General features: G+C 39.1%; 1 protein-coding gene across 5 annotated transcripts; it reads left to right on the forward strand.

The window, feature by feature from the left end:
• The first annotated feature begins 1,890 nt into the window (after window positions 1-1,890).
• Window positions 1,891-24,353, forward strand: BBS5 (Bardet-Biedl syndrome 5). 5 transcript variants are annotated; one of them, XM_023189692.1, is made up of 13 exons: window positions 1,959-2,059; window positions 3,219-3,252; window positions 4,665-4,747; window positions 9,517-9,582; window positions 10,258-10,307; window positions 10,439-10,566; window positions 12,970-13,105; window positions 13,843-13,938; window positions 17,523-17,585; window positions 19,064-19,198; window positions 22,798-22,881; window positions 24,020-24,043; window positions 24,199-24,353. In XM_023189692.1, exons 2-13 carry the CDS (start codon window positions 3,248-3,250, stop codon window positions 24,298-24,300), a joined length of 972 nt encoding a protein of 323 aa, XP_023045460.1. In that variant the 5' UTR covers window positions 1,959-2,059; window positions 3,219-3,247; the 3' UTR covers window positions 24,301-24,353. The 5 variants fall into 5 exon arrangements, with proteins under 5 accessions (XP_023045459.1, XP_023045462.1, XP_023045460.1 ...); XM_023189693.1 differs by lacking the exon at window positions 1,959-2,059 and adding an exon at window positions 2,346-2,393; XM_023189691.1 differs by lacking the exon at window positions 3,219-3,252 and having other exon boundaries at window positions 1,891-2,059.
• Window positions 24,354-24,525: the final 172 nt, after the last annotated feature.

Below are 24,525 nucleotides of genomic sequence, written 5' to 3' on the forward strand. Positions count from 1 at the left end.
CCCTGTAGGGATCCAGATCAGTCTTTGTGAACCACTAATTTAAATACTTGTCATGCATTGAGAAAAGGGACTTTGATTCATTCAAGAAGTATTTACTGGGTCCTACTGTGTGCTGGGCATTGTTGAAAGCAGTCAACTAGATAGATCAGGTGTCTGTCCTCAGGTTGTTCACAGCAGGTGGTGTAGAAGGATCAGGGACAGCTGGAGTTGACATTTGAGCTGAGATTTTATTTGATTTGACTTTTTTTTGGAGCCAGAGTTTCGCTCTTGTTGCCCAGGCTGGAGTGCAGTGGTGTGATCTCGGCTCACTGCAACCTCCACCTCCCGGGTTCAAGTGATTCTCCTGCCTCAGCCTCCCGAGTAGCTGGGATTACAGAAGTCCGCCACTACGCCCAGTTAATTTTTTGTATTTTTAGTAGAGATAGGGTTTCACCATGTTGGCCAGGCTGGTCTCGAAGTCCTGACCTCAGGTGATCCGCCCACCTCTGCTTCCCAAAGTGCTGGGATTACAGGTGTGAGCCACAGCGCCCAGCCCAAGCAGAGATTTAAGAGACAAAGGGCAGGCCTATGCAGAGGTCTGGGGAAACAGTGTTCCAGGCAAAGAAAGGGGGCCCTCCAAAGTCTCTGAGCCCTGTCTGGCAAGAAAGCAGCCAGAAGTGAGGGTGGTTTGAAGTTGCAGAAGTGGGTAGGGCCACATTGAGCTAGGCCCAGGTAAGGAATGTGAAGTTTTAACTCTAAATTTCTTTTTTTTCCCTCATTCTAAAACCATCCCAATAAACTTTATAAAAGTAATCAGGGAAGAAAGTGTGGGGGAGGGGACAAAAATAAACCAAACGTGCTGCCAATTGGGCATTACTCATGAGGTCAGCTTCCTCTCTGACCTCCTTGCCCACAGTTGTTTGGTGCCTATTGTCCTAAAATCATGCAGACCCTGTCACAAGATTATAGTTCTCTTCGATTGCTCTATAGAGAACAACTTGAACATTATGAAATACTAAGTTTTCCCTTTGAGATAGTCTTTCAGATCCTGCATACCAATGAAACTACTGCCTCAGCTGGCCTGAAGGATCCCACTGATGCCAGCTGGTCTGAGGAACCCCATAAGAAACTGATTCAGCAAAGAATGCAGTTTCCCTATCCTCACGATTTCATCTCCCTTACTCCGACCAATCAACGACCCCAATTTTCCAGCCCCTCGCCCCCTGTGATCCTCTTAAAAACCTCAGCCCAGAACTCTTGGGAAGATGGATCTGAGGATCTCTTCCCACCTCTGCTAGGTGCCCCGCAATCATTAAACCCGTTCCCTGCTGCAAACTCTGCTGTCTTCGTGTAATGGGTTTGTTACTGCACAGCAGGCATACGAACCTGTTGATCCTGTATCTCTATTACCAGGATGGAGAGCAGAGGCACGATCAGAGCTCCCAGCAGCCTCCACTTCTTGGCCTCAAGAGATCCTCCTGCCTCAGCCTCCTGAGTAGTTGAGACTACAGGCGTGCACCACCACCCCTGGCTAATTTTGGGTTTGTTTGTTTGTTTGTTTGTGTTCGTTGAGATGAAGTTTCGCTATGTTGCTCAGGCTAGTCTCGAATTCCTAGTCTCAAGTGATCCTCCAGCCTCGGCCTCCGAAAGTGCGGGGACTATAGGCAGAAGCCACCATGCCCGGATAAAAACTGAAATCTCTTGACGGCGAAGAGAAATAAGAAGAGGGGTATAATGACTAAAGGATGTCTGTTTGGAGGCAAGGAAGGTCGCCCAGAGGTCAGGCACGCTCCCCTCGGCGACACAGCTGGGCTTCTCAGAGCCTCCTAAACCCTGCCTCGCATCTCAAATCGGCTTAAGTATGCGAAAGAGCTGGGCGACGCGTGCGCACTCTCGGGGAAGCTTGAGTCTCGGCGCCCGCCGTAGACGTCGTGACAGAGGCGGCCCGTTGCCTTGGAGCCAGAGAGACGCGGCTGGGCCTCCACGGCTGCGGAGACGGCCCGCCGCAGGCCTTGTTCACCATGTCGGTGCTGGATGCGCTTTGGGAGGACCGGGATGTCCGCTTCGACCTGTCCTCGCAGTGAGTCTCCAAGATTCCCTAGGGGTCTGCAACCCTGTAGAGGGCGCCGCGGTGCACTTTAGGGACCCGCGGGCGGAGTCTGCACTTCCGCAGCTCGCGGCCCTGGCGAGGGTGGGAGGCTTGCGCCGGTAGTCCGCACTTCGAGAGACCCTAGGCTCTGGTTGGGCCACTGTGGCCCTCCCAAGGCGGGCGCCGGGGCAAGAGCGCGTCTGGATTACACAGTTTTGGTCCCATGCGACCTCCGGTCCCTCATCCTGGCCTGCGGGACGGATCAGGAATGTGAACCTGAGCACGACCGGGGCCACGCAGGGCTTGGCGTCCCATATACACCCACGTGAGCTTGGAATTTCAGTTTCATGGAAGGAACGTAGGTCAGGAGCTCAGGAAACTAGGGTTCTAAAACTAGATGTGTAATATCGACACACACTGTGGGCCCTTGGACAGAGGTCTTCATCATTCAAGCTAGAGTCCTCATGTCTGTAAAATAAGGGAGGTGGGAGTAGGCAGTCTTCAAAAATTCCTAACCACGCAAACTTTATGTCCTTGGTAAGCTTTCACTAGTTATTCATATAAATCACCAACAAGAAGGAGCCTTCTTCTGCGGCCTGTTCTTAGAAATTATACTTTAAATAGAAGCCCTGTTTTTGGAAAGTATGGTAAAGAGAAAGTGGATAGAAACCCCCTGCCCCAAAATCCAGGGCGGGAAATACCGGTTGGAATACTAAGTGTTGAGAAACGCTAAAGCTAAGATTCCTGGATTAATTACATGGAGCTTCTTAGCTACTTCTTATAGCTCCTTATCATGGACCTCCCCTCCTTAGATGGAATCGTTTCCTATCGTGGACCTCACCTCCTAAGATGGAAAAATGAAATATTGATACATTTTCCAGGTTAAGTAAAGGCTAGATATCTAATGCTAACATGTGAGGCCTTTTAAGAAGAAACAGAAAGGAATTCGTAAAATTACGGACTATAGTAACATTGCGCACATTCTATGACATTTTTTGTCTTTCTTGTAGGGTTCTTAATCCAAACAAAAGTCCGTTTCGTTAACATTAGTAAACATTTATCAGTGCTTACTATGTGCTAGTTACTGTGCCGATAGCTAGAGACATAAAACAATGGGAAATGATACTCATATCCCCCCATTCTCGTGCAGGAGATACATATAGACAACTACTATAATAAATGTGGTAAGTACCATTCTGAAAAAAAAATGAACGAAAAACTGAGACTGATAGAAACAGAACAATTTATTCTGCCTGGTGAAGTCCTTGAAGAATAAATATTCATACTATTTGAGCTGGTCCCTGAAGAATGGGCAGAGCCTTGTCAGGGTAGACAGGAGGCGAGTATTCCAGAAAAGAAGAAAAGAATTAAGCGTTAGAAGCAGAGTCTTGGAGCTGTAACCTCATTGGCTAAAGGCAGGGTCTGCTGCAGAGAGAGGCTGGAGGTACAAATAGGTAAATTAGCCAGACTGTGACATTTTTAGCCCAGGATTTTGGACTTAACAACTTCTAGGCAGCGGGAGGATATAGAAGGCTTTTAAGCAGGGAAATGATATGGTCATATCTGTATTTTCAATAGGTAATTGAGTTGACTCTATGAAGAGTGTATTAGAAGCCTCTTTTAGATAGTTTGCTAGGTTTTTTGGACACTGTAGAATCTATTTTATCAGTCAGCAAGCTGCTCTTGTTTCCTTTTGTCACCTGTATCTATTTGCCAAGTTCCGAAGATGCTTTTCATACAGTTTTGTTTTGTTTTTGTTTTTTTGTTTTTTTGTTTTTTGAAATGGAGTGCTCCCTCTATTGCCCAGGCTGGAATGCAGTGGCATAATCTTGGCTCACTGCAACCTCTGCCTCCTGGGTTCAAGCGATTCTCCTGCCTCAGCCTCCTGAGTAGCTGGGACTACAGGCGCATGCCACTACACCTAGCTGATGTTTTTTTTTTTTTTTGTATTTTTAGTAGAGACAGGGTTTCACCATATTGGCCAGGCTGGTCTCAAACTCCTGACCTCGTGATCCATCCGCCTCGGCCTCCCAAAATGCTGGGATTACAGGCATGAACCACCGCACCCAGCCCATACAGCTCTTCTTTAACCATTCCTTCCATAATTTTCTGATGTCCTTTCCTCTACTCAGAAACCTCTGAAGGTTCTCTCCTGTCCACAGGATAAGGCCTAAATCTATCAGACTGGCATTCTGAGTTCTCCATAGTCTGGTTCCTCCTTAGTTATCCAACAGTATTTCTCTCACTACCTCCCAATATGGTCCGTCTTTCCTAGCTTGACTAGCCTTCTCCCATGTCCTTACCATTTCTTATTCTTGGTCTTTAATCAGGACTCTCTTTTCTTTTCCTTTTATTTTTCAAAATTCAACACCTCCTGCCAATCTGGCTTACTCCAGATGGCCCTGATCACTCCAGGCCCCACTGATCTGCAGGTTCTTGAAGTTCTTGAAGACCTTATTTCTAAATGCATGAACGTTTGGTATAGTATTATTTATGCTGTTAGCTGTTTTATGTACATATGTCTCTTTTCTCCCTAAGTAGATTGTAAGCCGGTATAGTTGTAGCCATAAAATTCAAACCTTTATATTCACCTTAGGCAAATGAAAACAAGACCTGGAGAAGTCCTTATTGATTGTTTAGATTCAATTGAAGACACCAAAGGAAATAATGGAGATAGAGGTGAGTATATTTTTAAATGTATTTTATATTCCCAGTTTAATTTACAAATGTTGAATCATATTAGCTAGAGAATACATGAAACAGCATCATTTGTCAGTGTAATTGTGAGAATGGGAGAGTTAAATTCACATAAGACTTTCTCAGATTTAAACAGAAGAAAGGATAGGTATTAAACATGTAGTTTGGTCATCAATAAGTCCTGGTTCTAACATCACGTTTATCCAACGTAACTGTTAAAACTCAAGTAGACCTGTTTGCAAGGGGCGTTAGTTCTGACCATTGGATCTGTCTTTCCGAAAAAAGGATATGGGATGGTGAAATATAAGTAGGTCATAGCTGTAGTACCTGGAGCCATGCTTCCTTTTTAAATATTCAGGAGTAATGCACCATCAATCACCTCTGGTTGTCACCTAGACATGGATATGTGGGGAGCAAATTTAGTCCTGCACTGTGAAATCTATTTGTAGGTCAAGTACTAGAAAATCCTGTGAGACTTCTCTGACTGTCACCGAGGACCAGCACAGCTGGACTCTAGAGCCCCTCCCAAACCAAATCTCCCCAAGGTTGGAACTTTTAAAAGTCCAGCCTGCCCATAGCAGCTGTCTGGAGCCAGTGACCAGTAGGTCTTGGAAGCATCATTACTTCCAAGGAAAAAAAATAGAAGATGTGGAATGGCAGCTTTAATGTATCCAGCATATGTTTTAGGGGGAGAAGTTTAGGAGGGAGGGATGTAAACCTCTTATTAGAAAGGGGTAGGTGGGGAAATAGAGCAGACTTCATTCAGGAAAGGAGGAATCAATAAATCATAGAGAAGGAACGGTAACCATTATTGGCAGAACATGCTTACTGTAGCCTTTTAAGTGGCTGCTTGCTTCCTGAGACTTTCTTCTGATCTGCTCTGGGGTGGCATGTAGGCAGCAGGCCCTGTTATAAGCCGTTCTTCTCTGAGGGTGGTTCCCCTCAGAGACCTTATTTTTAAATGCATGAACTTTCAGTACAGTATTATTTATGCTGCTGGCTCTTTTATGTACATATGTCTTGAACTCCTGACTTCAAGCGATCCACCTACTTCAGCCTCCCAAAGTGCTGAGATTACAGGCATAAGCCACTGCTCCCAGCTAATGTACATATGTCTCTTAATAGAGACATGTTAGATAGTAAATATGTCCCTAATAGATGGTAAGCAGGTATAGTGGTAGGTATAAAATTCAGACCTTTATATTCATTTTAGGCAAATGAAAACAAGACCTGGAGATTTTATTGATTGTTTAGATTCAGTTGAAGACACCAAAGGAAATAATGGAGATAGAGGTGAGGGTGGTTCCCCTCAGAGAAGAAAGGCTTAGAAAGGGGCCTGCTGCCTACTTACCACCACCTACAGGCAGATCCTTTTAGTGATTAGGACCTATCCTTAAAGTAATGCTTAGATCATACTTCTGAAATGCTTCCTGGTGTCTGTCGGGCTCAGATGAGAGTGGAGTATGAAGATCTAGCAGCAAACAAGAAGTCTTAGTTTGTGCTTTTGAGGGTGGAATAATAATCCCAGCTATGAAGATGGCTGTATTTTGACGAAATCTGAATTAACTTGAGAAAGCCAAGAGAAAGTCTCATACAGATTGGCAGGAACTCTTAATAAAACATTTTTCGATTCTTCAGATACTCACTGAGTGCAGAATCCTGTACTAATACGTTAGAGTAAGAAGAGTAGAAAGCCTCCCTGACCAGAAATCTCCAGTGCCTGAAATCCTACTATTAATAAAAATAGGCCAGCTACACTGGCTCTTGCCTGTAATTCCAGTACTTTGGGAGGCCAAGATGGGAGGACTACTTAAGGCCAAGAGTTAGAGACCAGCCTGGGCAACATAACAAGACCCTGTCTCTACAGAAAATAAAAAGAATTAGCCAGGTGTGGTGGCGTGGGCCTGTGGCCCCAGCTACTGGGGAGGCTGAGGTGGGAGGATCACTTGAGCCCAGAAGGTTGAGGCTACAGTAAGCCATATTCATGCCACTGCACTCCAACCTGGGTGACAGTGCAAGACCCTGTCTCAAAATAAAAATAGAAATAACTGTGTGTGAGTGTGTGTGTGTGTGTGTGTGTGTGCGCGCGCGTGCGCCAGACCTCAAAAACCTTTAGAAATTTTACAGGAGTACGCAGTGCTTCTGGTCATTAAGGAGTTAAAAAATGGAAGGGGAATCCTGCCTTCTAGCCATCTCCTTCCCCTCCCTTTCAGCAGTTTGAAAATGACCAAGTTAAGACATTGCCAAGTTCAAGAGCCCCCTATGTTAAAACTGTATCCCAGAAGATTAGCACATTTAATCCATTTTCAACTGTTAGTACCCTGACTTGAAATTATCAGATTAGCTTTATACACTGCCCATAGCTCATAGCCCAGTTATAGAGATAAAATGTTGCGTAGGTGTAAAATGGCATAAGGAAAACATAAACAATGTATCTATGATCAGAAAGTCAGTTACAGAAATGAGTTTGTAAAGGATTAAAATATTGTATTAAAAGGCTGTGTGAGAATAAAAGGGACAGCCATATTTCAGTGTTTGGGAGATTAGCAGAAACAGGGACAACTATATTTTGGTGTTAGGCAGGATAGAGAGGAAAGTCCATGTCTGGAACACTGGGTTTGGAGCTGTAGGCTGGGGTTCTTCAGCAGAAAAGAGGTAGCATTAAAAATCCTAGAGATTGTAGGAGATATACCAAGAGCAAAGAAAAAGGCAAGCAGAGGTGGTTGGTGGTTTTTTATGGCAAACCCTTCCCACTCCATAATTTCTCCTGGGACTGACATAAGAATGTAAAAGAATCCATAGATGTCCTGAGCCCATAGCACATTTGTAGAGATAAAATGTTGACTAGGTAAAATGGCATAGGGAAAACCGGTGTATCTATATTTAAAAAAAAAAAAAAAAAAAAAAAAGTCAAAAATGAGTTTGCAAAGAATTATTTTTTAAATAGCTGTTATTTGGGGAATGTTTATTGACAGTCACTGTTCTGAATCTTTTATATAAATATAATCTCATTTAACAATAATGAAAACAATAAAACAAAAAATTTAAAGTAGATGCAGTCATATTTATTTTCAAATGAGGAAACTGAGGAATAGAGAGGTGAGTTTACTTTTCCAAGGTCACGACCTAGGTGATGAACCTAACTGCCTACATTGATTTCTAAACTGGTAGGGTCATTATTCTCTTCTCAAAAATTTTTAGTCCCCCCTAATTCCAATCCTAAACCTCACCCCCAACTCTACTGCCTCTATTCCTAATAGATCTAAGTCTGAACTTATTTGTCTAGCATTGAAGAACTTCTAGTATATCCAAAAACAACTTTTATCACCTGTGCTGCTGTCTTCCATTTGTCCATCCAGGTCCGGCATTCTTCTCCACCCTTTTCCCCTTGGCCTGGAAAGATACCTGGTATAGAGTACATCTAAGGGTTCCTTGTACACTCTTGCTTCCAGTTGGAAGAGCCATGGCAGAAGATCAAAAGGAGGCAAGAGTATGAGGTCTGGGTATTTATTGCCCTGGTTCCTTCCCAATGAAGGGCTGGCTGTGTTTCTCCTCTCAAAGCAGTCAGCTCCATAGGACTCTTGTTTCTTCCAGATTTCATGAACTGCTGCTCCCTCTTTTGTAAATAAACCTCAGTTATCCTAACTTGAGTGTGCCATCTGTTTTCCATTGGACCAATAACTGAAGGATACTATACCTAGTCTTCTATGATCTTGTGTGAACTTTATAACCCAGCTATGCTGGGTTACTTACTGTTTGTCAAACATATTCTGTAATTTTCCACAATCTCCCTTGAGAATGTGTTCATCTTTTTTAGAGCCACATTTGCTATCCAGTTTCACTCAAGTATTCATACAGACCTAGTTTCTCTGATTTTAGACATGGTAGAGGTTTTCAGAAATAGTATAATCTGGCTGGCTGTAGATTACTCATTAAAAGAATTTTATGATTGTAATTTGTTGGTGAAATAATGTGTTTAAACAAAGTGAGTCTTATTATTTCAGAATATCTCAAAGCTATGATAATATGCTAATTGTGTTGTACATCTCTAATACACCTAGTATGCCATTCTCAAATTTATTTTTTTCTTGGAGCATCAGTAAGGGATCACTATTGTACAGGACACATTTTGAGAAAGGAAGTATCTAACTTTGTACTTCAGTGTATGAATATCAGTCTGATACTAAGATCAAAAAGTATAAAACCTTAAATAGACTTCAGCCTGACCATAACTTCTTAGGAACAAAATAGTTTGCTCACAGCAACATTATATGTATAAATATATGGTTCATTTAAATGAGAACTGCTAAGAAAGTACTCATATAGCAAGGATTAGCATGTGTGTGAGAGTTCTTTGAAAAGTGTGATTTCAGTGAATAGCTGTATAATTATCCTATATTCATTCTCAGTTGTACACATATGACTTGCTGGGACCCAGAACAACTTCTACCAAGACAAAAAAACTAGTACACAATTCTTTCCTCAGTCAGTTTGAGTTAGAGCAAAGCTTTTGGCAGAGAACATCTGTATCCCTCATATAACTGTCAAATTTTGTTTCTCTGGGATTCTGAATCATATATTGTATACCTTATATAGGTTGGATATGCACAATATTTTCAGTTAATAAATATATGAAAATTATCTGAGTGTTGCTTCTGGTGCTGGGCCAGAAGTTCCATAACTACCTCATTCAGTGCTGCAAAAATGAGTTCTTATTTAAGTTAACCTATTTCTTGTCTGTGTGCTTTTAGGTAGACTCTTGGTAACAAATTTAAGAATTCTCTGGCACTCTTTGGCATTATCAAGAGTCAATGTTTGTAAGTATCTTTGTTAGACAAGTCTGAAGAAAAAAAATCCTTTGTCAGGTGAATTTGCATGGTATCTTTGATACCAAAGAAGTATGTAGAAATCTTAATAAAAATAAAACACCTTCAGAAATCCTAGACATCATAATGCAAAGGAAATTATCCATTATTATTTGTGTTTGTCCATTTTGTGTCTTGGACATATGTGAGATTAGGGCTTTAACCTTGGTTCTTGTTTTTTGATTATTTTTGAGAACATGCTATCCCTTGTTTTGATTAATCCCAAAGAAGGAAGAAGCTCTAATAAAAGTATAAGCTTTTCATTGTGTTAAATTTTGTTTCACTTATTTTTTAAAAGTATTTTAGATTACCCAGCTAGACTTGTTCTTTTTTAGTAGTAGTGCTAAAACTTTCAGTAAAGAATGCTGCAGAGGCTTTTAGGGATGACGACTTCCTTTTTCCTGTGTTATATTTTTGTGTGTTCAAAGACACAGGATTGACCCTCTAGTTCTTTTAATTATTTAAATTTATAGTTATTTCTGTAAAACTTTTAAAAGTTTATTTCTATATATGTTTAATTTTTTAAACTGTTAAAAGTTCTGTATATACCTATTTTTTTTTTAGAAAAGTATTTTTTCTCTGTGGTGCCGTATCATGCTCTTTACATTCTTTGCTTTTGGATTTTAGCTGTCGGTTACAATTGCATATTGAATATTACAACAAGGACTGCTAACTCTGTAAGTCTAAAAAATCTTATTGAAATATATATATATTAAAGAAACTAGATATTTGAGGTTGATGTTTGTTTTCACTATAAAGGAGAAATTGCTCTTAAAATCTGAACTTTTAAATAAATTTGTCCTTACAGAAATTACGAGGCCAAACTGAAGCTCTTTATATACTAACAAAATGTAACAGTACTCGTTTTGAATTTATATTTACAAATTTGGTTCCTGGAAGCCCTAGACTTTTTACTTCTGTGATGGCAGTACACAGGTATAGTAATACTTTATGGATTATTGAATATTTTTAGTTTATGGTTTTAGATTGCAACAGTCCCCAACCTTTTTGGCACCAGGGACCAGTTTCATGGAAGACAGTTTTTCCACGGATTGGGTGAGGGTATAGTTTCGAGATGATTCAAGTGTATTACATTTATTGTACTTTATTTATATCATTATTATGTACTCACCATAATGTAGAATCAGTGGGAGCCCTAAGCTTGTTTTCCTGCAACTAGATGGTCCCATCTGGGGTGATGGGAGACAGTGACAGATCATCAGGCATTAGATTCTCATAAGGAGGGCACAGTCTAGATCCCTCGCATGTGCAGTTCACAGTAGGGTTCACATTCCTATGAAAATCTAATGCCGCAGCTGATCTGACAGGAGGCAGAGCTCAGCTTTCCTTGCTCACTCACCCCCTAACCACTCATCTCCTGCTGGGCAGCCTGGTTCCTAACAGACCACTGACCAGTACCCCTTTATTGGTGGCCCGGGGGTTCAGGAACCCTGTTGTAGAGAATAAAGCTTAGAAGTGTGGTACCATCTTCCTCCAAGCTCTGTTGTAAACATCAGAAAGATAGTGAGAAGAACATGTTTTATTATCATTTAATAAATACTTTGAAGGTATTTATAAAACACATAAAACTACTGAAGATTCATTAAAAACTTCTACCGGATTAAATTAGCTACCAAGGTAGGTAAAGTGAAATAAAGAATTCATTCAATATAGCTAAACAAGTTGCATAATTAATTAATTTAAAAGATTATTTTTCTAATAGGTAGAAGGCATGTTTGAGTGTTTTCCCTGAAGAGTTTTATTGGTATTTTGGTTTGTTTTAGGTTTGTAGCCTTTTTTTTTTTTTTTAATAGAGGTAGTGTCCTGCTTTGTCACCCAGGCTGGAGTATAGTGGTGCAATCATAACTCACTGAAGCCTCAAACTCCTGAGCTCAAACGATCTTCCTGCACTAGCCTCCTGAGTAGCTAGAACTACAGGTGTGCACCACCCTGTTCTGCTAATTTTTTAAATGTTTTTCTGAAGCCGGACGTGGTGGCACACGCCTGTAATCCCACCACTTTGGGAGGCTCAGGCGGGTGAATCATTTGACGTCAGGAGTTCAAGACCAGCCTCACCAATGTGGTGAAACCCTGCCTCTACTAAAAATACAAAAAAATTAGCTGGGCATGGGGGTGCATGCCTGTAATCCTAGCTACTCAGGAGGCTGAGGCAGGAAAATCGCTTGAACCAGTACAGATTCCTTCTAGTTTTCTGTATAGAGGTAGATATGAGCATGTTTTCAGGTTGCAGTGAGAAAATTTTTGTTTTTGTTTTTGTTTTGAGACAGTGTCTCACTCTGTGGCTCAGGCTGGAGTGCAGTGGCGCAATCTCAGCTCACTGCAACGTCCACCTCCTGGTTTCAAGCAATTCTTCTGCCTCAGCCCCCCAAGTAGATGGGACTACAAGTGCGCACTACCACGCCTGGCTAATTTTTGTATTTTTACTAGAGACAGGGTTTCACCATGTTGGCCAGACTGTTCTCAAACTCCTGACTTCAAGTGATCTGCCCAGCTCGGCCTCCCCAAGTGCTAGGATTACAGGTATGAACCACTGTGCCTGGCTGAGAAAAAGTATTAATAATTGGACACCTGTTTATGTCCTTTGAAAAACAAGGAAATGAAGAAAAGGTAGCATTTTGATAGAAAAAGCAATTTTCATATGTATTGAAAAATAGGGGCCAGGTGCGGTGGCTCATGCCTGTAATCCCAGCATTTTGGGAGGCTGAGGTGGGCAGATCACGAGGTCAAGAGATCGAGACCATCCTAGCCAACATGGTGAAACCCCGTCTTTACTAAAAATACAAAAATTAGCCTGGCGTGGTGGCATGCACCTGTCGTCCCAGCTACTCAGGAGGCTGAGGCAGGAGAATCACTTGAACCTGGAAGGCAGAGGTTGCAGTGAGCCAAGATTGCACCACTGCACTCCAACCTGATGACAGAGTGAGACTCCATCTCAAAAAAAAAAATAGGTTATTGAGATAAAATATGTAAATAATACACTAAAATGACAAATTCTACAAAAAACTGTAATTGCCAGACCTTCTTAAAAAGAAAAATATAGCTGGGTGCAGTGGCACATGCCTATAGTCCCAGCTACTCTGGAAGCTGAGCCAGGAGTATCACTTGAGCCCAGGAGTTTGTGCCTGGCTTGGGCAAGGTATTGAGACTTTGTCTCTATAAAAACAATTTTTAAAAAGAAATAAAAATATTAAATTTATCATAATTATTTGAGTAATGTTCATAAATACTAACAACTGTATATTTTAGTAAGTAAGTAAACATAACCCAAGAAAATCACATTTTCAGTTCGGATTGTCTTTTGTTTGTTCTTTTTCACAGAGCATATGAAACTTCTAAAATGTATCGTGATTTTAAATTAAGAAGTGCACTAATTCAGAACAAGCAACTAAGACTGTTACCACAAGAACATGTATATGATAAAATAAATGGAGTATGGAATTTATCCAGTGATCAGGTACTGTGTAAAGAACTCGTGAACCTTTTGGGAGAGTGTTTTGGTAATCATTTTTCCATTCATCATTGGATTTATGTAGTCAGTTCTAATTGTTAAAATTAGCATTATAGGAAAGCATATTATTTTTCGATAAGTACAAGTTAGGTTGACAATAACATCCCTATTTTCAATTCAGTACAATGAAATACCTGATAATCCTGGAATGTCTCCTTAATTAATGAATCAAAAACTCCTGGTGCTATGCTAGGTGGTAAAGATCTAACTATGGAACAGAGTAACTCCACTCCTACCCTTATAAAGAATACAATCTAATGTGGATTGTTGGGGGCTGTTACATATGTTTTGTTTCTCTCTCTTGCCACAACTCCTTTGCCTTAACCTGTCCAAGGTTTTGATTGATAATTTTAGTAAGGTCTAACATTTAGGCACTGTGCTAAGGGATTGATTTACATGGGATATTTAATCAGATCTCCATTTTACATTTGACAAAATACATCAAGAAGAAATTTCCCTGTGGTCAGACAGTTGGTAGGTACTAATAGTTTAATGATTAGGCAGGCTGACTTTAAGAGTCCAGGCTGTCAGTCATCTAATTGTACTGCCATCGATGAATGATGAAGTCATTGATACTCAATTTTGGTATTTCTTGCTGCTTTAAAAATAAGTTATGATTAGAAAATTAAGAATAGGTATCTAAAAAAATGATCATTTCTGTATCTCATTGCCATCTTTTACAGGGCAATTTAGGAACCTTTTTTATTACCAATGTGAGAATTGTATGGCATGCAAATATGAATGACAGTTTTAATGTCAGTATACCATATCTGCAAATTGTAAGTACATACATTTTGATGACCTTATTTTAACATAAAATAAATATTTTTGTTCAATAGTTAATTGGACTTTTAGGATTAGATGAGTTCTCTCTCCCTTTTTTAAGTGGTAGCAGTTATTAGCTGAGAGCATATTTTAAAGATGTTGATAATTTACTATGAAATATTTCAATGTAGAAAAGATCCAATGGTACTACATTCCAGAGAAGCAGCACCATTATCAGCTTGCTATTAGAATAGAAATATACTGGATTCTAAAAATTTAAGTAGTTATACAGAGTAAGGTGTCTTAGATTCCATCCAGAGGGCTTTAATTATTAAAGTTTTCTGTAACTTTTTCATGAGGCAGATGTGTGGTGCTTCCTTGGCATAGCTTTAGCACACTGATCCACAGTTTTTCTTGGCTCTTTTGTCACTTTCTGCTCTAAAGCTTTTAAAAGCCAGAAGGAATTTATTAATTCTGCAAATGAACTGCTTTCATTGTATTTAGATACAGAACGTAATACAAGCTGGATTCATACCACAGATTTAGTGAAAGGAATCAAGATGATTTTTTGTGATAATACTTTCAGCTTAAGTTCAGTTAAAACTGTTAAAATCAGGCTGAGCATGGTGGCTCATTCCTGTAATCTCAGTACTTTGAGAGGCTGAGGCGGGAGGATTGCTCGAGGTCAGGAGTTCGAGACCAGCATGAGCAACATAGCTAGACACCTTCTCTATTTTTTTAAAAAAAACAAAACTGTTAAAATTCAAAATAAGAACTGACTATATCTGAGACCAGTTTGTTTTGGGAGTAGCTAAAGATAGTTCTTTGTACTCTGCTGCTGCTATGATAAATAAGTGACTCAGTGAAACGAACTGTAAACTTCAATCCACTAAATAATTTCATTTTATATGAAGAAACTACTTACAGAATTCTAGAACAAATTAGATGGAACATAAAAACAGTTAATGAAAATCTCATGAGGTTATCCTGTGATAATTGCCCTTATTGTAGGATATATAGTCTTAAGACTAAAGAGTTTTATTAATATTTATTGAGTAGACAGAATGTATGTGATACCTGGAAAATACCATTTTTAAGAAAAGAATTCCTGGTCCATGAGAAGAATAATTCTTTACAAAATATTCCCAACCCTATCTTTGGCTAAATTATTTGATTTCTGAGTTTCTTTAAAATTTCTGATCATTCATTCATTTTTATGCCAAATTTTGAGTACCTACTCTGTGCCAGGTGCTAGAGACACAATCATGAAAATCATGAACCAGTATACAGTTCCTGCCATCAAGGGGCTTTCAGTGTGATGGAGAAAAGCAACATATTAAACAGAAAGCCATAGAATCTCATAGGAAGAAAATTATTTCTTGCTATAAAAAGAAACATAGGTATTTGACAAATTGGTGTTTGTATTGCTATTGCTTTTTTATATTGCATTAACGTGTTATAGCTTGCCTAACCTAACTTCTATTATGCTGAATAATTACTGAGTAGAAAACAACCTTGTGCTTTCTGTTCTTTTTGTTATTTAAGAATAGAATTGCCAAATATGGCCTCTGGAATGAATTCAGGCGGCCCAAACAACTTGCAATCTGGTATCATCACAGTCTGTCACTGCAGCAGTCAGTCTAACTTCAGCTCTACACCTCAGCCATTACCCTGACCCCACTCCTGTAGATATTTATATCAGCCTCTTGCCAGTTTCTGTCTTACCAGCCTGTGTCACCCACAGACACCTGGTTAGATTACCTATTGAAAGCCAGAATGCCAGTGTTCTGTGATTCTTTTTTTCTTTTTATAGACAGGGGTCTCACTCTTTGTCACCCAGGCTAGAGTATAGTGGCATGGTCTTGGCTCACTGCAACCGCCACCTCCCAGGTTCAGGTGATCCTCTCACCTCAGCCTCCTGAACAGCTGGGATCACAGGCATGCACCGCCATACCTGGCTAATTTTTTTGTAATTTTTGTAGAGAGGGGGTTTCACCATGTTTCCCAGGCTGGTCTCAAACTCCTGGACTTAAGCAGTCTGCCCACCTCAGCCTCCCAAAGTGCTGGGATTATAGGCATGAGCCACCACCCCTAGCCAGTGTCCTATGATTCTTAACTGGGATTGTATATACTCTTGGTGGGGTGTAAAGTAGCCCAGGTGAAAGGCCAGGTTTTCATAACAATTATCATCAAAGCCTTTCTTCTTTTTCTCAGTCTGTTTCTCAAAGTTGCCTGTCTGTCTAGAAGCATGGCATCCCATCATCACCTGCCAGATTACCCTTCTCTGGGCTTTCGGTCTCCTGGTCATAGTGTTAGGTCCTCCGTGGTTCTCCCGTACCCTGCCAGCAGGTACATTTTCTGTCACTTCTACAGGCCCTACCTGCCATTCTGCATCTACTCTCCCCTTCTCCCAGGCCACTGGTGTCACCGCCTATCTTCCGCTGACCAAGCTTAGTCCTCACATCACATTTACCAGTTGATGTTAATGACACTTGATCTATCCCAACCTTCCTTGATGTCTAGTGATAAATAGTCACTTATTTTTAAAACTTAAATAGAATGGAGGTTCTTTTAAGAATGTAGCCATCTATGATGGAAGAAACAGAAGGCACATGTGACTTTAACAGACTAATCTAGCCTTAGGAGCTACAAAAGACACTGGCTTACCAAAACTGAAAGATTCCTAGCCTTTTGTTTAAAAGTTCAGACTGGGCACCGTGGCTTATGCCTATAACCCCAGCACTCCGGGAGACTGAGAAAGAAGGATTGCTTGGCTGGGCGCAGTGGCTCAAGCCTGTAATCCCAGCACTTTGGGAGGCCGAGACGGGCGGATCACGAGGTCAGGAGATCGAGACCATCCTGGCTAACACAGTGAAACCCCATCTCTACTAAAAAAATACAAAAAAAAATTAGCCAGGCGAGGTGGCGGGCGACTGTAGTCCCAGCTACTTGGGAGGCTGAGGCAGGAGAATGGCGTAAACCCGGGAGGCAGAGCTTGCAGTGAGCTGAGATCCAGCTACTGCACTACAGCCTGGGCGACAGGGCGAGACTCCATCTCCACAAAAAAAAAAAAGGATTGCTTGAAGCCAGGAGTTCCAGACCAGCCTGGGCAGTGTAGTGAGACCCCTATCTCTACAAAAAATTAAAAAGTAGCTGGGCATGGTGGCATATGCCTGTAGTCCTAGCTAATCAGGAAGCTGAGGTAGGAGGAGGATCCCTCAGCCCAGGAGTTTGAGGCTGTGGTGTGCTATGATCACACCATTGCACTCTGGCCTGGGTGGCTGAATGAGACCTAATTAATTTAATTGTCTCTAATTTTAAAAAATGTTCACTCCCTGGAAGTGAGAAATATTTGAGTCAGGGAACTTTGTGCCTGTTTCAGAGATGTCTTTCTTGTGTTGCCTCTTAAAAGTTTGCCACCTATTTTCAGTCTCGTTTCTTTTATTTGATCTCTGCGGGAGTTTAATGAAGGAAAGAGGAGAATTCTGTTTTTTAGATTATGAAAAGTAAATACTGTGTAAAGTTTAAAAACTGAGTTAAAGAGTCACTATTCAATTAATAAAAACTTGCATGTTTTGCTTTTTCATTTTGCATCTAGCGTTCAATAAAGATTAGAGATTCAAAATTTGGTTTAGCTCTTGTCATAGAAAGCTCTCAGCAGGTAAGATCTTGTTTATTTTTATTAATCTTTGATTTTTAAAACTATGTGACAGTCTAGATTTTTAGTTTTATTTGTATAGTAATCAGTTTACATCTGAGAAGAATATTAGCTTTAATATGAAGTTATATATGAAGTGTTTGAAGTCATACAGAAATTGTCCCCAGAGGAAGAATCCTGCTTATGTTTTTTTGTTGGACAGACATGATCATTTGTGATCATCACTTATTAATGACAGAATCAAGTCATTGTGCTGAGGGCTTTCCATGCATTATCTCAATCTTTACACAACCCTACGATACAGCTACTATTTCTCCTCCATTTTGTAGTCAAGGAAACTGAGGCTTTGAGAAGTTAGGAACCTTACCCATGATCTCACAGCTAGTAAGTGATGGGGCTAAGCTGTGATCTCAAGTCTGACTGATTTACCAAGACTGTCTTTGAGAAACACAAACATATATTTGTGTACACACACACGATTTGAGGTCTTATATTCTCACACACACATTATATGCTATTTATAACCTGCTGTGCTCCATTATGCCAGGTTTTCGCAGAAATGCATTTAAATAAAACATGCTGGTCTCATGGTAGTAGTTTTGACTGGCTAAAATTTTAAATACATTTTTTAAAATGATTTATAAAATTACTTATCTACCTTCTAAATTTAAACATGAATGTCTGCTTATTCCTTTCCCCTGGCCTACAGCTGCCATTTATTGAGTATTTACTCTGTTCCAAGAACTGTACCAAATGTCATATATATGTTTCTCTTATTTAATATGACAACTTGATAACCATTTTATGGTTAGAAAATTGAGGCTTAGAAACGTTAAGGGAAGTTTCTAAGTATCCTAAAGCTAGTGAATTAGTGGTAGAACCAGAATTTGAACATAAAAGCATGTGCTCTTAACCCAGAACCTATACTCTCACCTATTACGGTATGCTACTTAGTTTTTTAACACTCCTCTCAAAACACTGTATCATGACCCCGTTTCTTTCCTAATTCTTCAAGGAGATAGCCTCAGATGGCCCGTTTCCTTTCTTCTTTTCATGTAGTCTGTTCCTTTTCAAGGCCTAGTTCAAGAAAAACATAGTTCCCTTGGCCTTCACAGTCTACAGTGTATTTTTTAAATCTTGAAAGGTTACCTTTGATATTTCAGATGAACTTATATTTGGATATACTTCAAAATAAGCCTGCGTTGGGGGAGGAGGGGTTCAGGTGAGAGCGGGGTTACAGATGAAACAGAGTTGGCCGCATGTTGCTACTTCTTGAAGATGGATGATGGCTCCGTGGAGGCTCCCTTGTGCTCTTCTGTTTTTGTATATGTTTGAAATTTTTCGTAATAAAAAGTTTAATTGAAAAAATGAACTTATGTATTATGCTCTAAAATAAGGACAGTTTGAGCTATAATTTATCTTATACTATGAATACTGTTCTTCAGACTTGTTGGGTTTTTTATTATTATTTTATCTTGTAGAGTGGTGGATATGTTCTTGGCTTTAAAATAGATCCTGTGGAAAAACTACAAGAATCAGTTAAGGAAATCAATTCACTTCACAAAGTCTATTCTGCCAGTCCCATATTTGGAGTTGATTATGAGATGGAAGAAAAGGTAATTTGTTGAGTATGTGAAATAAAGTTTGCATTGCTTTTATGCAATCTGTAAAATTCAGTTGTAAATACCACTGTGCACCATTTAATTTTGAACTGTGTTTAAAATGGTGAATATACACATTCTGCCCAAGTGGGCACAGCTCCTGGATTATCACTAATTGGTACCTACCACCTGTCTTCTAATTGGCTGCTTCATCATTCATTCCTGCCCTCCATACCTGCCCTTGTAGGTGGGCAGCCACCTAAGTAAATTTCCATGTGCAATGCTTCTCTGATACAGACAGACTTGAGTCTCTCACTCTGTCAGATTTTTATTTTACTTCAGCCCCCTATGAGCATGGACAAACCTTACAGGCCTCATGAATACCATCTTCTTCCTTAGTACTCCACAATATAGCAACTCCAGGAGTAGGCTACATCAACACGGCCTGCATCCATTCCTGTTGATCCGGACTTCTGCCATATCAGTTATGAAATATTTTGCATCTCCTGCCCACATGTCTGCTCTTTGTCTTCTTCATGATTTCTTTCCCGATTGCTGCTAGTATTCCCTGCTCTCCAGGTACATGAGCTCTCTTTTGCCTTCACTTGTCTCTCCAGCTGGGACCCTCATCATCCAGTCTATCAGTTGTGTCCTCACTACCCACTCCATTAGAGGTGTCTTTTGTTACTTATGTTACTGTCCACTCTATCACCAGTACCCTTGCTAGAGGCGCTAGCTCTGATGTACTTGCTGTCCCCTCTATTGTTGGTGCCCCCCACTGTCTGCTGTATCACTGGGACAGTCACTGTCCAGTCTGTCAGAGGTGCCCTTGCCATTTGCTCCACTGCCATTGCCCTTGCTCTCCTCTCTGTCCTGGTCCCATCACTGATCACTCGATTGTAGACTCCCTTGCTGTCTGTTCTTTTACTGGCACCCTCATTATGCACTCTATTGTTGGTGCCCTTGCCATTTACTTTATGATCAGTGCCCCTGCTGGGGCTTCTTCGCATGCTGAGCCATGTCACAGCCATTAGTTGTATCTCTCCTTCTGCTCTTGGACTACAGCATGTGACTTTAGTGAGGCCTTTGTTGCCTGGTAGTGCTCCTTGTACTTAATTTTTTCCCTCCCTGTCAAATTCTATATATTTGCCTTCTAGCTAAAACTTGCATCTGGGTTTCTGACATTGTATTACATACACTATGTATTTCATCATCTGAACCATCCTTTCTTTTTCTTCCCAACATGCTCTTCTTTCAGCAGTCTCCCTTTCACTCTGCCTTCTCTGTATATTCCTTGGTAATATCACCTGCTTGTTCAGCTTCTTCAACTTGTACTTTTGTGGATGACTCTAGATCTTTCCTTCTGACCTTGACATATTCTTTCAGCTTATGGTTCCAAATACCCTTGAATATTTTCATATAGATGAGCATCCCAAATGATATTAGTGAAATTTCTTATTTCAGATTTATCTTAGTAATTTAAATAATTATGCAAGTCAATAAGATACACTAGGACTTGGATGAGCATCTCAAACTTGGCATACCTAAAACTGGCCTCCTCATCTTTTTCTCAAAAACAGCAACCTGCTTATTGATTTGTTTACTTATGTTTTTGGCACTGTCAAAGTCAGCTGCACTCAAAACTTTGAAGTATTCCTTCATTTTTCCCATTATTTTATACTTTCAGTTATACCAGTCTCTTCCCTGTTTCTAGCTATTATTCTTCTTTGTAAAATAATGTTGCAGAACAGGCATGGTCCTTAGAACCTGACTTTCAATCCCAGTTTCATCATTTATTTGTGATCCTAAGCAAATGTGAGCTTCGGTTTTCTCAGAATTGATATAGGGCTAGCCACGGTGGCTTAAGCTTATAATCCCAGCACTTTTGAGCAGCTGAGGGGGAGAATCACATGAGGCCAGGAGTTTGAGACCAGCCTCAACATAATAAGACAACATAGTGACACCCTGTCTCTACTAAATTTTTTTAAAATTTTTAAATTTTTAAAATGTAATTTAAAATTTTTAAATTCTAGATTTTAAATTTAAATTTAAAATTAAATTTAAAATAAAAATTAAATTTAAATTTTAAATTTTAAATTTAAAAAAAATTTTAATTTTAAATTTTAAAAATTAACCAGGTGTGGTGGTGGCCTGCCTGTAGTCTTAACTACTCAGGAGGCTGAGATGGGAGGACTGCTTGAGGTCCGGAGTTTGAGGCTGCAGTGAGCTATGATCATGCCATTGCACTGCAGCAGTGACCTATCTCTTAAAGCAAGACCCTCTCTCTTAAAAAAATAAAAGTGAAAAACAGACATAATCTTTCTTAGAAAGTTATTGATCATGTCCATTAAATGCCTGGCACATGGGAGATGCTTGTCAGGTTAGTTCCCTTACCCATTCTCTAAGTTTCATTTGTTCTCCTGTTCTTTGACCCCAGTACGTAATAGCAGCTAGCCATAATAGCTCACTGTCTCACCTCATGTGACTCCCTGCTCAAATGCCATCTCTTCAGGATCTTCCCTGACTGTTCTTCTAAAACAGCAATTCCCATCACTTTATTCTGCTTGCTTACTTTCTCTCTCTCTCCTTCCTCCCTTCCTTTCAGAATTAATCAGTCTCCTCCGCTATAAGTGATCTCCATGAAGTCAGCGGTTTTTGTCTGTTTAATGGCTATATCTCCACCAGTCAAAACTAGCACATAATAGTGAATATTCATAGTTATTGGATGACTGTGTTAAACATCTGCTGTTTGTCATTCACTGCTCTAAGCACTTTATATGCACCATCACATTTAATCTTCCCAACGATACTGTGAGGCATATTATTATTATCCTTATCCCGCAGTAAGGAGACTGAGGCTTAGTTAATTTACTTGCACGTAGTCACACAACTCTGAACGTGGTTGAAACACTAAGACTATCCTCAGCTTTGTTATAACTGCTTTTTGTAGGTTGAATCATATAATAGTGTTGATATTTTATCATTTTGACATAAAAAATGGTAGTTTCTTATGGCTCAACATAATATTTAGTTATCGGTCATTGTGTTTTATCTTTTTCTCTACTCAGTAAATTATAAACCCTTTGTGTTTAAGGGTAGGATTTTATAACCCTTGTTAGTACTGGCATAGTACCTAATATAACAAAGGGGATATTCAAATATTTGAAAAATGAACAAATAAATATTAGTTCTACATTTTATTCTTTACCTTTAGAATATTCCATAAAAATATTAGTTCTTTTACTTTTCACAAATTCTATATAATGACTATTCTGAGGAAAATTGAACATTTGCTATTATGCAAAACTTAAGTTTTTCTAAACAACGTGAAAGAAACTGAAAGTCAACTCAGAGTTTTTTCTTTAAAGATATCTGAGTATTAAGTGTGTGTACATTTCTCTCTCTAGTTCTTTTCATGATATTGACTTCAGATATGAAAGCTTAGGTTTACTTGATTAGTTTTATTACTCAAGTTAGTTTTTTAATAAAACAACGTGAATTATACCATGATTTTTATAGACTTTAGTAGTTTGTAATTGTTATTTTAAAAGTATTTGCAGTTCTCATGGTACATTTAATATTGTCTCTGATGCATTTTAACATCTGATTTTCAGCCCCAGCCACTTGAAGCTCTGACAGTCGAACAAATTCAAGATGATGTAGAAATAGACTCTGATGATCACACGGATGCTTTTGTGGTGAGCATCACAAAGGAGAGCATTAAATTTCTTAAGGATTTTATCTCAGTCTTGTTTAATAAAATAATAGTGTGTGTGTGTGTGTGTGAAACACCATATAACTTGAGATTTTGATGGTATCTTATACCTGAGTTTGAAGATAATATTTTTAGTGAGGGATTTCTTTTGTGACAATAACTTTTAAATTACCAAAATCAGAAATACTTTGAGGCCAGGCACTGTGGCTTACACACGTGTAAGCCCAGCACTTTGGGAGGCCGAGGCAAGCGGATTGCTTGAGGATAGGCGTTCAAGAGCAGCCTGGCCAACATGGCAACATGGCAAAAATCCATTTCTATAAAAAAAGAAAAAAGGAAAGAAATACTTTGAAAACTTAGTTATTCAGAGGATTTTAAGATTTTAGATATGTAAAGTTTTTTCATACTGTGAATAGAACATGTTAAATATTGTTAATTAAATTAATTTAAAATCTATACTTTCATTAATTTTTGTGAAATGTTCATCTGTTATTTTATAGGAATCTTGTTTTGAAAAGGACATGTATTTGAACAATAGCCTTCCTATTTCCAAATTGGTATCATTTAACTTATACCCAAAATAATAGTGCTTTCTCCATTCTATGGCTGTTAATCTGACTAGAATACCTGTCTGGTAACAAATACTTTGAAACAAAGGTGTGAAATTAGTATAAAATAATTATACTACTACCTCAAACTATATTCATTTGCTGACACATTGAAGTACTTGTTTTGTTTTGCCAGTATCATCTTCTAAACCAAATGTAGGGAAGAAATTGTATAGCTTCTAAGTCATTCTTTTTCTTTTCTTTTTTTCTCTTTTTTACCTGTTTCTTGCCATATGATGGTTAAGTCATTCTTTTTTATCTCCTTTCAAGTTAACAGTGCTAATCATACATTACAAAGCACATTTTTTACAACTTAAGGTATAACTCTTGAAACATAAACAGAGTGTATTCTGCTACCAGCATTGTAGAGATAGATGAAAAAAAATTACACAGTAACAGAATGTGAAATACATTTAGTTATAAAATCATTCTGCAAATTAAGTACCTTAGCCCACTGATCTATTAGAATATTATATGTCCAGTTTGTGAAATAGAATTTTCTTTGTCTTATAGGCTTATTTTGCTGATGGCAATAAGGTAAGGACATTTATTTTACCTACAGTATATGAAAAAAGTTTCTAAATTCCAACATTTCACATTCACAAACTTATGTGAAACCTATTTTTTTGCTTTTTTTCCTCTTCCTTGCCCACCTTCTCTATTCCCATCTTATCCTCCTGTCTCCCAAAAAGCAACAAGATCGTGAACCAGTATTTTCAGAAGAACTGGGGCTTGCAATAGAGAAATTGAAGGATGGATTCACCCTACAGGGACTTTGGGAAGTAATGAGTTGATTGATCTTGAGTTGAGATGGATTTCTATTAAAGATATCTCTAGTTTAAAGATACTAGTCACCTGCCATAAGTCATGGAATAGTTTTTATATTTACAGCTTTTATATTTAAAACTTGTAAGAGTTTTTTTAATGATTGAGGAAAAAGTCATTTGGAAAACTTCAGTTTTCTAAAAATTATATTTAAAATTGTCATCAAAATGTACCTAGTTTATAAATGTTTATTT

This window comes from Piliocolobus tephrosceles, chromosome 11 (assembly GCF_002776525.5).
Source record: "Piliocolobus tephrosceles isolate RC106 chromosome 11, ASM277652v3, whole genome shotgun sequence".
Classification (NCBI taxonomy): Eukaryota; Metazoa; Chordata; class Mammalia; order Primates; family Cercopithecidae; genus Piliocolobus; species Piliocolobus tephrosceles.

Coding starts and splice junctions, on each gene's coding strand:
- BBS5 (XM_023189691.1), top strand. CDS start 2,001: ATGTCGGTGCTGGATGCGCTTTGGGAGGACCGGGATGTCCGCTTCGAC. Junction 13,939..17,522: donor GTATACCATATCTGCAAATT/GTAAGTACATAC, acceptor TTTTGCATCTAG/CGTTCAATAAAGATTAGAGA. Junction 17,586..19,063: donor TCATAGAAAGCTCTCAGCAG/GTAAGATCTTGT, acceptor TTTATCTTGTAG/AGTGGTGGATATGTTCTTGG.